The 16,894-nt window shown below is 61.5% G+C and overlaps 1 protein-coding gene across 1 annotated transcript; it reads right to left on the bottom strand.

Annotated features, from left to right (window-relative positions):
* Positions 1–614: 614 nt before the first annotated feature.
* Positions 615–16,538, bottom strand: CXXC1 (CXXC finger protein 1). The gene is made up of 14 exons (XM_083881464.1): positions 16,532–16,538; positions 16,299–16,396; positions 15,591–15,691; positions 14,311–14,414; positions 13,146–13,301; positions 11,914–11,940; positions 7,978–8,085; positions 6,212–6,396; positions 4,507–4,714; positions 3,508–3,618; positions 2,737–2,786; positions 2,372–2,468; positions 1,468–1,620; positions 615–820 (listed from the first exon to the last, which is right to left on the bottom strand). The coding sequence occupies exons 1-14, from the start codon at positions 16,532–16,534 to the stop codon at positions 680–682; spliced, it is 1,542 nt and encodes a 513-aa protein (XP_083737590.1). The 5' UTR covers positions 16,535–16,538; the 3' UTR covers positions 615–679.
* Positions 16,539–16,894: the final 356 nt, after the last annotated feature.

Genomic DNA, 16,894 nt, shown 5'->3' with positions numbered 1-16,894 from the left:
CGAGCGGGGAGAGCAGAAGGGGCGGAGTTTAGGGTGACGAGATGTAGAGTTGACCAATGGGAGAAGGCGGAGTCAGGGAGGGGCGGGGCGATACGCTGCCCCCGTGGAGAGAGGGGGCGCGTGACGAAAGGCACGTGACGTGGAAGGGGCGGGGTTATGTTAATGAGGCGGGGTGTGGGGGCGTGGTTATGGTAATGAGGCCTGAGTGGCTGCTCTGCCCTATCGGGACCTTTTTCCCCCTGCCCCGGACCCCCCAAAAAGGATCCCCCCAAAACCGCCAGGGACCCCTCAATCCTCCAATGGATGCTGCCACCATTTCCTCCCCCAAGAGCCCCCCAAATGATCTCCCCAACACCGCCAGGGACCCCTCAATTCTCCCATGGATGCTGCCCCCATTTCATCCCCCAAGACCCCCCAACACAATCAGGAACCCCTCAATACCCCCCGTTTTCCCCCTCCAGAACCCCCAGAACTCCCCCAAAGGACTCCCCAAATCCACCCAGAGACCCCACAGGAGCCCCCAGATACCCCCAAGACCCCACAAACCCCACAGACACCCCCAGACTCCTTTTCTCCACACCCGATTTATTTTGGGGATGGGGGAGGACCCAGGGACGGGGCTATGGGGGGGATGGGGGGAGGGGTCCAGGGGGGTTTTGGGGGATCCCGGGGGGGCTGGTCAGCGGTCAGAGCGCAGGTCAGTGGTCAGAGGGTCGTGCTGGATGGTTTGGTGCAGCATCAGCGCCAGGAGACCCGCACGGTTTGTCATGGCCGCCCGCACATTGCGCTCCTGCTCAAAGAGCTCGTCCAGCTTGTACCACTGCGGGGACAGGGACAGTGAGGGGACAGTGTGGGGACAGGGACAGTGTCCTGCTCAAAGAGCTCGTCCAGCTTGTACCACTGCAGGACAGAGGGGGACAGTGTGGGGACAGTGTGGGGACAGTGTGGGGACAGGGACAGTGTGGGGACAGTGTGGGGACAGGGACAGTGAGGGGACAGGGTGGGGACAGGGACAGTGTCCTGCTCAAAGAGCTCGTCCAGCTTGTACCACTGCGGGACAGAGTGGGGACAGTGTGGGGACAGTGTGGGGACAGGGACAGCGTGGGGACAGTGTGGGGACAGGGACAGTGAGGGGACAGGGTGGGGACAGGGACAGTGTGGGGACAGGGTGGGGACAGGGACAGTGTGGGGACAGTGTGGGGACAGGGACAGTGAGGGGACAGGGTGGGGACAGGGACAGTGAGGGGACAGGGTGGGGACAGGGACAGTGTGGGGACAGTGTGGGGACACGGGGACAGCCTTGAGGACATGGGGACACCCCTGGGGATGTCCCTGGAGCCACCCCAGAGCTGCAAGAACATTTTGGGGGAACACTCAGCAACGCAGCAACACCGATGGGGACACTCTGGGGACAGTTTGGGGACAGCCTGGGGACAGTCTGGGGACACTCTGGGGACAGCCACCCACCACACGGACGCGCTCCAGGTCCACCTCGGCGCGGCGCAGCTTCTCCCAGCAGTAGTGACGGTGGCACTTGCGCTTGGGGACGCGGCAGAAGTCCCCGGTCAGCTCGAAGACGTCGCGCACCAGCGGGCACCCGCACACCTCGTCCGCAGGCACCTGGGGGGGCACGGTCACCCAGGGCCACCTCGGACACCTCCAGGTCACCCTCGGGGTGCTGGGAGTGTCCTGGGCACTGCTCCTGAGTCCCCAAAATCCTGGGAGTGACCTGGGCATTGTCCCTGACCTCCCAAACCCTGGGAGTGTCCTGGGCTCTGCCCCTGAGTCCCCAATCCCCCTGTGTCCACCTTGGTGTCCTGGGTACTGCCTCTGACCCCTCAGAACCCCAGGAGTGCCCTTGGCACTGCCCCTGACCCCTCAAAACCCTGGGAGTGTCCTGGGCATTGTCCCTGAGCCCCAAAATCCCGGGAGTGTCCTGGGCACTGCTCCTGACCCCTCAGAACCCTGGGAGTGACCTGGGCATTGTCCCTGTCCTGTCCCCACCCTGTGCCCACTTTGGGGTCCAGGAGTGTCCTAGGCATTGTCCCTGTCCCCTCAGAACCCCCCATGTCCACCTTGGGGTCTTGAGAACGTCCTGGGCATTGTCCCTGACCCCCCAAACTCTGCAAGTGTCCTGGGCACTGCCCCTGAGCCCCCAAAACCCTGGGAGTGTCCTGGGCACTGCCCCTGTCCCCCCAAGCCCCCCGTGCCCACCTTGGAGTCTCCTCTCAGGATTGTCCTGGGCACTCCTCATGTCCATCTTGGTGTCCTGGGCACTGCCCCTCTCCTGTCCCCAATCCCCTGTGTCCACCTTGGGGTCCCAGGACTGTCCTGGGCACTGCCCCTGACCCCTCAAGCCCCCTGTGCCCACCTTGGGGTCCCGGGAGTGCTCCGGGCACAGCACCTGCAGCCTCTTGCAGTAGGTTTTGCTCTGGGGGTTGTAAACGTCACAGAACAGCCGGGTGGCCCTGGGGGGACACGAGGGGTGTCCTGGGGGGGGACAGGGGGACCAGGGACCCCCCAGAGAGCCACAACCCACTCCTCCTCAAACTGCCCCCAGGGTGATACCCCTGGGTGCTCCCCTCACATTCCCAGGAGGATTTAAGGGCCTGGGACACCCCCTTGTCCCCAAAGTGCCACCCGGGTGCTCCCCCCACATTCCCAGGAGGATTTAGGGGGCTGGGACCCCCTCCCTCCCCCCCAGACAGCCCCCCTGGGTGCCCCCTCCCCACTCACCCCTCGATGCGGGTGGGGTACATGGACCCGAAGGACGTTTGGCTCTCGTACTGCAATGGGGTGGGGGGATCAAAAGGGGGCAGGGATGGGACCCCTGAACCCCCTCCTGGGCCCTATGGACCCCCAGAAGGTCCCCCAGCCCCTACAGAGCCCCCACATGGGGTCCCCATGGCCCCCCCAGCCCCTATAGAGACCCCCAAGATCCTTCCAGGCTCCCCAGAGCCCCCCCAGCCCTTATAGAGACCCCCAAGATCCTTCCAGGCTCCCCAGAGCCCCCCCAGCCCCTATAGAGACCCCCGGGGGCCTCCACAGCCCCCCAGAACCCCCCCAGCCCCCTTGAACCAAGGAAAGGGACCCCCGTGACCTCTGTGGGATCTGGGGGTGGTACCAAGCCCTGGGGGCTCCTAAAGTTCCCTTAAAAGGATCCCTTAGAAGATCCCACAGGAGCCCAGAGTTCCAAGGATGATCACACAGATCCCAGGAACCCACAGAAGCCCCTGGACTCCCACAGATGATCCCACAGGTCCCATGGATGATCCCACAGGTCCCACGGATGATCCCACAGACCCCACAGATGACCCCACAGACTCCACAGATTATCCCACAGATCCCACAGACCCCAGGGATGACCCCACAGGTCCCATGAATGACCCCACAGACCCCCCTGGATGATCCCCCAGACCTCCTGGATGACCCCACAGACCCCAGTGACCCAGAGGGAGCCCAGAGGTGCCCCCAGACCCCCCCAAACCCCAAAATCCCCGGGCTGACCTTGGCGTAGCAGCGCTCCATGTGCCTCAGGGCCACCTTGGGGTTGATGGGGTGGCCACAGGACACACAGAAGATCTGCAGGTCCGTGTCCTCACTGTCCCCTTCAGTGCTCTGAGGGGACAGCGGGGTCAGGGGGCACCCAGGGACTAGGGACACCCAGGGATTGGGGACACCCAGGGATTGGGGGGACAATGGGGTCAGGGGGCACACAGGGATTGGGGGAATACCCAGAGATTGGGGGAACATGCAGGGACTGGGGGGACAATGGGGTCAGGGGGCACCCAAGGATTTTGGGGACACCCAGGGATTGGGGGGACACCCAGAGATTGGGGGGACAATGGGGTCAGGGGGCTCCAAAGGCACCCAGGTGCTCCAGGGGGTTTGGGGGGACCCATGGAGGACCCAGGAGGGACTCAGAGATTTGGGGGATGCCCAGAGGGACCCAGAATCTGGATTATTATTAGAGGATTTGGGGGGCACCCAGAGGTCCATGAAGGACCAAGGGGCATCTCAAGAGGGACCCAGGACTGGGGAAATTAAAAGGTCTGGGGCACTCAGGTACCCCCAGTGGAGCAGAGGGGTCTGAAGAGGGACCCAGAACGGGGACAATTAAAGGGTTTTTGGGGTCGCCAGCCCTCCAGGAACTGTGTGTGGGCGCCCACAAGGACCAAGGAGACCTCAAGAAGAACCCAGAACTTGAGAAAATTAAAGGGTTTGGGGGACTCAGGTGTCCCCAGTGGAACAGAAAGGCCTCAAAGGGGACCCATAATGAGGAGAATTAATGGGTTTGGGGGTACCCAGGTGTCTCCAGGGAAGCACAGAGGTCTCAAGAAGAACCCAGAACAGGGAGAACTAAAGGATTTTTGGTGCCCCCAGCCCCTCAACCACCCTGGGGGGTGCCCAGGCATCCCCAAGGGAAGCACAGGGGTCTCAAAAGGAACCCAAATGAGGGAGAATTAAAGGTTTTTTGGCATCTCCAGCCCCGGGGGCACGCCCCACCTCCTCGTCCTCGCGGGGCGGGTGGCCCTTGGCGCGGGCGATGAGCCCCTCGAGCTCGTGGAAGCGCCGCTCCATCTCCTGCAGCCGCAGCCGCGCCTGGTGCTGCTCGCGCCGGATGCGCTCCAGCAGCCGCTTGCCGTGCTCCTCGGCCACGCACGGGCTCTGCTGCCACTGCTGGATGCGCTGCGGCAGGATCTCGTAGATACGGCTGGGGACAGGCAGGAAAGGGTTAATTTGGGCTCCAGGATCTCGTAGATACGGCTGGGATTGGGGGGAGGAAAGGGTTAATAGAGACCCTGGGATCCACTGCTGGATGCGCTGCGGCAGGATCTCGTAGATACGGCTGGGATCAGGGGGAGGAGAAGGTTAATTTGGGCTCCAGGATCCCTGGGATCCACTGTGGCAGGATCTTGTACATACAGCTGGGGTTAGGGGAGAGGAAAGGGTTAATGGGAGTGGCAGGATCTCATAGATCCAGCTGGGGTTAGGGGGGGGAAAGGGTTAATAGGGACCCTGGGAACCACTGCTGGATCTGTTGCGGCAGGATCTCGTAGATACGGCTGGGGGCAGGGGGGAGAGGGTTAATTTGGGCTCCAGGAACCCTGGGATCCACTGCAGCAGGATCTCATAGATCTGGCTGGGATTAGGGGGAGAAAGGGTTAATAGAAACCCCGTGATCCACTGCTGGATCTGCTGTGACAGGATCTCGTAGATCCAGCTGGGGTTAAGGGGGGAGGAAAACATTAATTTGGGCTCCAGGATCTCTTAGATATGGCTGGGGTTAAGGGGGGGAAAGGGTTAATTTGGGCTTCAGGATCCCTGGGATCCGCTGTGGCAGGATTTTGTAGATCCAGCTGGGATCGGGGGGGAGGAAAGGGTTAATAGAGACCCCAGGATCCACCGTGGCAGGATCTCATAGATATGGCTGCGATTGGGGGGAGGAGAGGGTTAATAGAGACCCTGGGATCCAGTGAGTCAGGATCTCGTAGATACGGCTGGGGTCGGGGGGAGGAAAGGGTTAAAGGGAACCCTGGGATCCCTGGGATCTGCTGCTGGATCTCATAGATCCAGCTGGGATCAGAAGGGGAAGGGTTAATGGAGGCTGCAGGATCCATTATGGCAGGATCTCATCAATCCGGCTGGGGTTGGGGGGAGGAGAGGGTTAATGGGGGCTGCAGGATCCCTGGGATCCACCGTGACAGGATCTGTTTACACAACTGGTTTACACTGATCTGTACTGGTTTACACTGGTCTGTGCTGGTCTGTACTAGTTTATACTGGTCTACATCAATCTATACTGGTCTCTACCGGTTTATACCAGTCTGTACTGGTCTGTACTGGTTTATACTGGTCTGTGCCATTCCATACTAGTTTATACTGCTCTATACCGGTCTGTACTGGTTTATACCAGTCTGTACTGGTCTGTACTGGTTTATACCAGTCTGTACTAGTTTATAGCAGTCTGTACTGATCTGTACTGGTTTATACCAGTCTGTACTGGTCTATACCGGTTTATACCAGTCTATACCAGTCTGTATGAGTTTATAGCAGTCTGTACTGGTCTGTACTGGTTTATACCGGTCTATGCTGGTTTGTAATGGTTTATACCAATCTATACCAGTCTGTACTGGTCTGTACTGATTTATACTGGTCTGTACCAGTTTGTACCAGTCCATATCGGTCCGTACTGGTGGCCCATACTCACTTGGCAGCCAGTTTGATGCCGCAGGCCTCGCTGCAGTACTTGGAGGGTGGGCGGGCAGGGCGGGTGCAGCCGGGGCCCAGGCACTGGCCCAGCCCCGCGGGGTCGCGGGCGTCGGCGCGCTCGGGGTGCCCGCGGCGCTCACGGTGCCGCGCCCGCTGCCGGTGCCGCTTGTACCGCTCCTCTTTCTGCAACGGGGAGATCCAGTGAGCACCAGTAACCTCCCAGTTACATCCCAGTAACTGCCCAGTAACTGCCCAGGAACATCCCAGTAATCACCACTCATAGACCAGTAACCACCCAGTGCCGCACCCGCTGCCGGTGCCGCTTGTACCGCTCCTCCTTCTGCACGGGGAGATCCAGTTAGCACCAGTAATGTCCCAGTTACATCCCAGTAACCTCCCAGTAACTTCCCAGTAACCTCCCGGTAACCTCCCAATGCCGGTGCCGCTTGTACCGCTCCTCCTTCTGCACCAGGGAGCTCCAGTTAGTACCAGTTAGCACCAGTAACCTCCCAGTAACATCTCAGTAACCTCCCAGTAACCACCAGTCATAGACCAGCAACCTTTCAGTCACCTCCCAGTAACCACCCAAAACCCTCCCAGTACCTCCCAGCAGCTCCCAGTGCCCATCCCACCACTCCTCCTTCTACACCAGTGATCTCCAGTCACCACCAGTGACCTCCAGTCACCACCAGTAAACACCACTCGCAGCCTGGCAACCACCCAGAGCCCTCCCAGTAACTCCCAGTGGCCCTCCCAGCAACCTCTCAGGAGTCTCCCAGTAACTCCCAGCAGCTCCCTGTGCCCCTCTCAGCAACCCTTGGAGCCTCCCAGTAGCTCCAAGTAAATCCCAAGAGCCTCCCAGTAACTCCTGGAGCCTCCCAGTAACTCCCAGTAGCTCCCAGTGGCTCTCCCAGCAACCCTTGGAGCCTCCCAGTGCCCCTCTCAGTGACCCTTGGATCCTCCCAGAGCCTCCCAGTTACTCCTGGAGCCTCCTAGTAACTCCCAGTAACCCCTAGTACCTCCCAGTGGTCCTCCCAGCAACCCCTGGAGCCTCCCAGTAACTTCCAGTAGCCACTCAGAGCCCTCCCAGTAACTCCCAGTAGCTCCCAGTGGCTCTCCCAGCGACCCTTGGAGCTTCCCAGCAACTCCCAGTAGCTCCCAGTGCCCCTCTCAGCAACCCTTGGAGCCTCCCAGTAGCTCCAAGTAAATCCCTAGAGCCTCCCAGTAACTCCTGGAACCTCCCAGTAACTCCCAGCAACTACCCAAAGCCCTCCCAGTAACCCCTAGTATCTCCTAGTGGCCCTCCCAGCAACGCTTAGAGCCTCCCAGTAACTCCCAGTGCCCCTCCCACTGACCCTGGGAGCCTCCCAGTAACTTCCAGTAGCTCCCAATAACCCCCAGCAGCTCCCAGTGGTCCTCCCAGCAACCCCTGGAGCCTGTCAGTAGCCTCCCAGTAACTCCCAGTAGCTCCCAGTGCCCCTTCCAGCAACCCTTGGAGCCTCCAAGTAACTCCCAGTAACCACTCAGAGCCCTCCCAGTAACTCCCAGTGAACCTCCCAGCAAACCTTGAAGCCTCCCAGTAGCTCCCAGTAACCCCCAGAGCCTCACAGTAACTCCTGGAGCCTCCCGGTAGCTCCCAGCAGCTCCCAGTGCCCCTCGGAGCCTCCCAGTAGCTCCCAGTGCCCCTTCCAGCAACCCTTGGAGCCTCCCAGTGCCTCCCAGTAACCCCCAGTAGCTCCCAGTGCCTCCCAGTGCCCCCCTCACCTTCTTGTCCGACTTCTTCTCCCGGCGTTTGACGTGTTTGACCTTGACGGCGCGTTTGCGCAGGACGGGGTCCAGGAACGGCGCGTCCTCGGCGTCACTGAGCCACGGCTGCGGCCGGGGACACGCGGGGACATGTGGGGAAACGCGGGGACACGTCAGGGACATGGTGGGGACATGTTGGGACACATTGGGGACATGTCGGGTGACAACCCTGATGTGCCTCAGAGTGTGGCCCATGAAGAGACACATCAGGGGCACATGGGGACATGTCAGGGACATGTCAGGGACATGCTGGGGACACATGCGGACACCCCCAGTGTGCCTCAGAGCGTGGCCCATGAAGGGACACATTGGGGACACGCTGGAGACAAATGAGGACATTTGTGGGGACATGTCAGGGACATGTTGGGGACACGTCAGAACGTGGGGACAGGGGACAAATGAGGACGTGTGGGGAAATGCAGGGACATGTCAGGGACACATTGGGGACATGTTGGGGACACATCAGAACATGTGGGGACACGTCAGGGACATGTGGGGACATGTCGGGTAACAACCCCAATGTGCCTCAGAGTGTGGCCCATGAAGGGATATACTGAGGACACGTCAAGGACATGTGGGGACACGTTGGGGACACACAGGGACACATTGGGGACACATGGGGACACCCCCAATGTGCAGAGTGTGGCCCATGAAGGGACACATCGGGGACATGTCAGGGACATGTGGGGCATGTTGGGGACAAATGAGGATGTGTGGGGAAATGTGGGGACATGTCAGGGACAGGCCGGGGACACGCAGGGAGATGGGGACATGCCGGGGACACACTGGGGATATGGTGGGGACACATGGGGTGACATCCCAGATGTGCCTCAGAGTGTGGCCCACGAAGGGACATGTCGGGGACATGTTGGGGACATACTGGGGGATATGTGGGGACACACGGGTTGACAACCCCTGAGGTGCCTCAGGTGTGACCCATGAAGGGACACGCTGGGGACATGTCAGGGACATGTGGGGACATGTTGGGGACAAATGAGGACATGGGGAAATGTGGGGACATGCCAGGGACACGTTGGGGACACACTGGGGATATGTGGGGACAATTGGGGACACACAGGGTGACAACACCTGAGGTGCCTCAGGTGTGAATCATGAAGGGACACGTCGAGGACATGCTGGGGATGGGTTGGGACACATCGGGGACACGTGGGGTGACACCCCCGATGTGCCTCAGAGTGTGGCTCATGAAGGGATATGTCAGGGACACACTGGGGACACTTGGGGACACATCAGGGACACGTTGGGGACACATGGAGTGACACCCCTGATGTGCCTCAGAGTGTGGCCCGTGAAGGGGCACATTGGGGACATGTGGGGACACGTTGGGGACAAATGAGGACACATGGGGAAATGTGGGGACATGTCAGGGACACATTGGGGACATGGTGGGACATGTCAGGGACACGCAGAGACACGTTGGGGGCACACAGGGAGATGTCAGGGACACGTGGGGGACACACGGAGTGACAACCCCGATGTACCTCAGGTGTGACCCATGAAAGAACACATTGGGGACACTTGGGGACACGTCAGGGACACGTCAGGGACATGTGGGGTGACACCCCCGATGTGCCTCAGAGTGTGGCCAGTGAAGGGACATGTGGGGACAATGTGGCCTGAGGTGCCTCAGGGCATGGCCTGGTGTGGGGATGTGCCAGGACAGGCCTGGGGACATTTGGGGACACGCCTCAGGGCATGGCCGGGTGTGGGGACATCTGGGGACACACCTCAGGGCATGGCCGGATGTGGGGACATGCCAGGACAGGCTTGGGGACATTTGGGGACACACCTCAGGCCATAACAGGAGCATCTCCTGATGCGCCAGGACACACTGGGGACATTTGGGGACACTCCTGACACACCTCAGAGTGCCATGGGGACACGTCCTGATGTGCCAGGACACACTGGGGACATTTGGGGACACTCCTGATACACCTGCAGCTCACCTGGACCCACAGAACCAGCCCTAAAGCAGGCCTGACACCCAGGTGTCACTTTTGGGGTGTCAAAAGGGTCCTTTGGGGGTCCTGGGGGCAATTTGGGGGGTCCTGGTGCAGTTTTGAGGTCCTGGTGCAGTTTTGGTGCCCCAGGGGGGCAGTTTTGGGGGTCCCATGGTACTTTTAGGGGTCCCAAGGCAGTTTCTGGAGGTCCCGGGGCAGTTTTTTAGGTTCCCAGCACACTTTTGGGGGTCCCAGGCCAGTTTTTGGAGTCCCGGTGCAGTTTTTGGGGGTCTCAGGGCAGTTTTTGGGGAGTCCTGGGGCAGTTTCTGGGGGTCCCGGGGCAGTTTTGGGGGTCCCAGTGCAGTGTTTGGGGTTCCCATGGTACTTTTAGGGGTCCCAGGCCAGTTTTTCAGGGTCCTGGGTCAGTTTTTGGGGTTCCCAAGGCAGTTTTTGAGGGTCCCGGGGCCGTTCTGAGGGGTCCTGGTGCAGTTTTTGAGGGTCCCAAGGCAGTTCTGAGGGGTCCCAAAGCAGTATTTGGGGGTCCTGGGGCCGTTCTGGGGGGTCCCAGGGCAGTTCTGGGGGGTCTCGGGGCCCTTCTGGGGGGTCCTGGTGCAGTTTTTGGGGTCCTGGTGCACTTTTTGGGGTCCCATGGCACTTTTCGGGGGGTCCCAAGGCAGTTTTGGGGGGGTCCCAAGGCAGTTTTGTGGGGTCCCAGAGCAGGTTTTGGTATTCCCATAGCACTTTCAGGGGTCCTCATGCACTTCTGGGGGGTCCCAGGGCAGTTCTGGGGGGTCCCGGGGCCGTTCCGGGGGTCCCAAGGCAGTTTTGGGGGGGGTCCCAAGGCACTTTTGGGGGTCCCATGGCACTTCTGGGGGGTCCCAGGGCAGTTCTGCGGGGTCCTGCTGCAGTTTTTTTGTGTTCCCGGGGCCATTCTGGGGGGTCCCGGGGCCGTTCTGGGAGGTCCTGGTGCAGTTTTTGGGGGTCCCAAGGCAGTTTTTGGGGGTCCCGGGGCCGTTGTGGGGGCTCACCAGGCCGTGCTCGTCGAAGGCGCCGGCGCAGAGCTCCTGGTAGAGCCGGGGGTCGAGGGGCAGCTCCTCATCCGAGAGGCTCTCGGGGGGCCCCGGCCCCCCCAGCTGTGCCTTCAGCAGCTCCAGGTCCCCCTCGCGCCCCCGCGCCAGCTGGGGGGGGCAGCAGTGCCAGGGACCCCCCAGTGACACCCATGGGACACCCCAGTGACACCCAGGACCTCCCTGTGACCCCTGAACGACACTCTGGGACCCCCTGATGGCACCCCTGGGACCCCCAATGAGATCCTGGGATGTCCCAATGACACCCTGAGACCCTCGGGACCCTCCCCATGGCACCCATGGGACCCCCAATGGCACCCTGGGACACCCCAGTGACATCCTGGGACCCCCAGGACTCCCCCATGACACCCCAGGGATCCCCTCATGGCACCCTGGGACCACATCGTGGCACCCCTGGGACCCTCCAATGACACCCAGGGACCCCCAAATGACACCCCAGGACCCCTGAGACCCCCTCATGGCCCCCTGGGATCCCCCAATGAGACCCTGGGACACCCAAGGCGCCCCAGGGACCCCTGAATGACACCCTGGGACTCTCAATTACACCCCAGGACCCCCCATGGTACAATGGGACCCCCTCAGGTCCCCACACAAGCTGGGGTGGGGTCAGCATGGCCAGGGACCCCCTGGGATCCCCCCTGGGACTCCCTTTCACCAATTGTGGGGGGGGGCAGCACCTTCCTGGGCCCCCCCCCCCCCCGCCTTCACCCCAGGAGCAGTGGGGATTTTGGGGTGCCCCTCCCCCCCCCGGCCCCTCCCCCACACCCTTCTCAGGTGGGTCTGGGGTCCCTCCCCCTCCCTCCCCTCCCCTCCCTCCCCTCCCCCAGGGCCCCCCCAGAACTCACCGAGGTGGGGAAGTACTTGTAGGATTCCTGTGGGGACATGGAGACATGTTAAGGACATGGCAGGGCGGGGACACGGGGACATGGTGGGACAGGGTGACATAGGGACATGGGGACACAGGGACATGTCAGGGACGTGGCAGGGCAGGGACATGGGGACATAGTGGGACACAGGGAGATGGGGACAACAGGGACATGAGACATGAGGACGTGGGGACACAGGGATATGGCGACAACGTGGGACAGGGTGACACAGGGACATGGGACACGGGGACACGGGGACACAGGGACATGGGGACAAAAGGAACAAGAGACGCAAGGACATGAGGACATGGTGAGAAAGACATGGGGACACGGGACACAGGGACATGGGGACGTGGTGAGACAGGGACATGGAGTATGGGGACACAGGGACGTGGTGACACAGGGGGACACAGGGACACGGGACAAGGTGACAAAGAGACACAAGGACAGAGATGGTGACAAACGATGTGTAATGACACGAGATATGGTGACAGAGGGACACGGGACAGGGTGACAAAGGGACATGGGACAGGGTGACAAAGGGACACGGGGATGAGATGGAACAGTAACAAGGGATGGACACAGCGACAGAGGGATCCAGGACAAAGTGACAAAGGGACACAAGGTGGTGACAAAGCCACATGACAGGGACACGGTGACCAAGAGCCATGCTGGGGACACATTGGGGACAGGTCGGTTACACACTGGGGACACACTGGGGACACGTTAAGGACATGTCAGGGACACACTGAGGCCACCCCAATTCCCCCCACCCTGAGGCCACGCTCCACTCCAAACAGACTCCGAACACAGGCCAAGGACACGTTGGGGACACATTGGGGACACACCAAGGCCATCCCAACACCCTCCACCCCGCTGAGCACATGTGAATGACACACCCCACTCCGAACACATGCCAAGGACACGTTGGGGACGTGCTGGGGACACACTGGGGACACATTGGGGACACACTGAGGCCACCCCAATTCCCCCCACCCCACTGAGCACATGTGAATGACACACTCCACTCCAAACACACTCCAAGGACACGTTGGGGACACACTGAGGCCACCCCAACACCCCCAACCCCACTGAGCACATATGAGAACACGCTCCACCCCAAACACAGGCCAAGGACATGTTGGCGACACATTGGGGACACTTTGGGGACACTCTGGGGACACTCTGGGGACACAGCAGTGGCGGCTCACCCGCGCCCGCAGCTGGCACTGCCGCAGCCGGCACTTCTGCCGGATCTTGTTGGGGCCCCCGAATTTCTTCATGTCGCGGCAGAAGTCGCACTGCCCGCAGTCCTCGGGGCGCCGGCACGCCTCGCACTCCCCGCACATGCGGGCCGAGCGCTTGATCTGGGGGAAATGGCCCAAAAACGGGGTCAGACACACTGAAAATGGGGTCAGGGACCTCAAAAATAGGGTCAGGGGCCCCAAAAACGGGGTCAGACACCCAGAAAACACCAGGGACACTCCAAATCCCAGCAGGGTCATCTCCACCTCGCACTCGCCACACGTGCGAGACAAGTGCTTGATCTGGGGGAAAATGGCCCCAGAACGGGGTCAGGCACACCAAAAATGGGGTCAGGGACCCCAAAAATAGGGTCAGAGACCCTGAAAATGGGGTCAGGGATCCCAAAAAGGGGGTCAGACACCCCAAAAACCACTGGAAACACTCCTGCCAAGCACCCGCTGCACATGTGGGCAGAGCACTTGATCTGGGGGGAAATGGCCCGAAAACAGGGCCAGGAACCTCAAAAATGGGGTCAAACATGTCAAAAAATGGGGTTAGGGACCTCAAAAATGGGGTCAGACACTCTGAAAATGGGGTCAGGCACCCCAAAAACCGCAGGGGATACTCCTGCCAAGCACTCGCCACATGTGGGCAGAGCGCTTGATCTGGGGGGAAATGCCCCAAAAAATGGGGTCAGGCACACTGAAAATGGGGTCAGGCACCCCCAAAACAGGGTCAGGGGCCCCAAAAACGGGGCTAGGCACCTCCAAAATGGGGTCAGGCACCCCCAAAATGGGTTCAGACACCCTGAAAATGGGGTCAGATCAAACAAAAGCCACCAGGACACCTCAAAAAACGGAGTCAGACACCCCAAAAACAGGATCAGACACCCTGAAAACAGGGTCAGACACCCTGAAAATGGAGTCAGACACCCTAAAAAACCACCAGGGACACCCCAAAACCCACCCAAACCCCAACCTGGGGTGGTCCCAGACATGCAGAGAGGGTCAGGGTTCCCCCAAATCCCCCCCAAATCCCCACCCAGCACCCCAAATCCTCCTCCAAAGGCCCTCAGGCACCTCCCAGCCTCCCCCCAGCACTCGGGGTGCCCCCCGTTTTTGGGGTGCCCACCTTGGCAGCCCGGCCCTGCTCCATCTCCTGCCCCTTGGCCCCCTCGTGCTCCTTCTCCCGCCACTTCTTGTGCCGGTACCGGATCTCCAGGGACGGGTCCTTCTCTGGGGAGGGGTCACACAGGGGGCTCAGGGGGACCCTCATCCCCTCCCCAGCCCCCCTTCAATGAGGGGTCCCTATATCCCCCTCCCCACTATGGCTCAGACCCCCCCAAAAAGTGACCCCACAGTCCAGGACCCCCAAAATGGGACACTGAGACCCCAAATGGGACTCAGGGGTCTGAGACACCCCCTAAAAACCACTCAGACCCCCCAAAAAACCACCCAGACCCCCCCAGGTGTCCCTAGGACTGCCCCCAAATCAGCCCCCCAGCCCTACCAGCAGTGCTGATTGTGAGTGACCACCCAGAGCCCCCCCAAAACTGACACCAACAGCAGAACCACCCCCCAAATTGGAGTCAGTTGTCTGGGACCCCCTCCAGAAACTACACAGACCCCCCAAAGCCCCTTAGAGACCCCCAGACCCTCTCACTGCGGCACCGCCACTCCCAGATGGCTTCGCATGGCCCCCCCCAGAGCCCCTCAAAACCCTCCCAGAGACTTTCAAAGCCCCCCAGAGCCCCCTCAAAGTCCCCCCAAGCCCAACCAGAGCCCCTCAAAGCCCCCCAGAGCGCTCCAAAGCCTCATAGAGCCCCTCAAAGTCCCCCCAGCGCCCCCCCAAATCACCCCCAAAACCCCTCAAAGCCCCCCCAGAGCACTTCAGAGCCCCCCAATGCCTACCCAAATCACCCCCAAAGCCCCCCCAGAGCACTCCAAAGCCCCCCAGAGCCCCCCATCCCCTCTCACCGTGGCACTGCTGGTAGTACCACTCCTGGATGGCCTCCTAGAGCCCCCCAGAACCCCCCAAAAGCCCTCCAGGAGCCCCCCCAGCCCCCCAGAGCACCCCCCATCCCCTCTCACCGCGGCACTGCTGGCAGTACCACTGCTGGATGGCCTCCCTAAGCCCTCCCAGAACCCTCTCAAAGCCCCCCAGAACCCCCCAAAGCCCCTCTAAAGCCTTCCCAGAGCCCCCCCCAAGCCTCTTAAAGCCCCCCAGAACCCCCCAAAAGCCCCCCCAGAGCACTCCAAAGCCCCCCAGCGCCCCCCGTCCCCTCTCACCGCGGCACTGCCGGCAGTACCACTCCCGGATGGCCTCCTAGAGCCCCTCAAAGCCCCCCAGAACCAGCCCAGAGCCCCCCAAAGCCCCCCAGAACCCCCCCAAAGCCCCCCGTCCCCTCTCACCGCGGCACTGCCGGCAGTACCACTCCCGGATGGCCTTGGCCATGCGCTCGGTGATGTTGATGCAGTCCCCATGGAACCACTCGTTGCAGTTGTCGCAGCCTCTGAGGGCAGGGGGAGACCCTCAGTGGGGAAGCCCCCCAAACCTCCCCTCAACCCTTCTCAGCCTCCCACAACCTCCCCTGAACCCCCCACAGCCTCCCCTGAACCCCCTAAGCCCCCCTCAGCCTCCCCTGAGCCCCCTCCCCGCTTCAAGGGACCCCCTCTGACACTCTCAAGGGCCGAGACAACACAGGACCCCCCCCGATTCCCACCCTGAGAGGCAGCCAGGACCCCCAGCCCTGTGTCAGCCACCCTCTGCAGCCTCCTCAGACCTGCTGTGACCCCTCCCCAGACCCCTCCTCAAATCCTGAAGCAGTTTTGGACCCCAAATCGCTCCGTTTCCCCCCTCGAATACTGAACCAGTTGTAGACCCCGAATCCTTCCGTTCCTCCCTCACATCCTAAAGCAGCTGCAGACCCTCCAGACCCCTCCTCCAATCCTGAAGCAGTTGCAGACCCCGGTTCCCCCATTCCCCCCTCAAATCCTGAAACACCTGCACACCCCGCAGACCCCTCCTCAAATCCTGAAGCAGCTGCAGGACCCCAATCCCGCCGTTCCCCCCTCACATCCTGAAGCAGTTTCAGACCCCCAAACCCCCGTCCCCCTCACATCATGAAGCAGTTGATGTCCGGCTTGCGGCACACGCAATAAACCGGCGCGTTCTCCTCCCCGCCCGGGGCCGCCTCCGCGTCCGAGAATTCGCTGTCCTGAGGGGGGAAACGGCGGGACCGGGGGGTGTCAGGGCCTGGGGAGTCACCCGGACACCCTGCCCGCCCCCCGGGCCCCTCGCCCCGCCCCGCAGCCCCGCCCGGGCCCGCAAGAACAGCCGGTTCCCCCCTCACCATCGCCGCCGCCACCGAGGGACGCTCCCGGCTAGGCCCAACCGCGGCCGGAAGCGGGGGCGTGTCCCACTTCCGCTTCCGGGGAAGGGTGTGTGTGTCCGCCCTCAACATGGCGGCGGCCAGGGAGAGCAATGGCGGCGGCTGCTGGGGGCCGCCATGTTGGGGGGAGTGTCACCCGCGGTCGCAAAGAGACGCGTGAGAGGCAGCGGCGGGGGCGGAACGTTTATTGGGGACACGGGGGACATCGGGGACATGGAGGGACATCGGAGACATGAGGGGACATGGGGGGGACACTGGGGACATGGGGGGACATTGGGAACATGGAGGGACATTGGGGGACATTGGGGATGTGAGAGGGCATGA

The sequence above is a fragment of the Zosterops lateralis genome, assembly GCF_965231275.1.
Source record: "Zosterops lateralis genome assembly, chromosome: 33".
NCBI classification, from domain to species: Eukaryota; Metazoa; Chordata; class Aves; order Passeriformes; family Zosteropidae; genus Zosterops; species Zosterops lateralis.
Note: the sequence above shows the minus strand (reverse complement) of the source record. Positions and strands in the feature narration are given on the sequence as shown.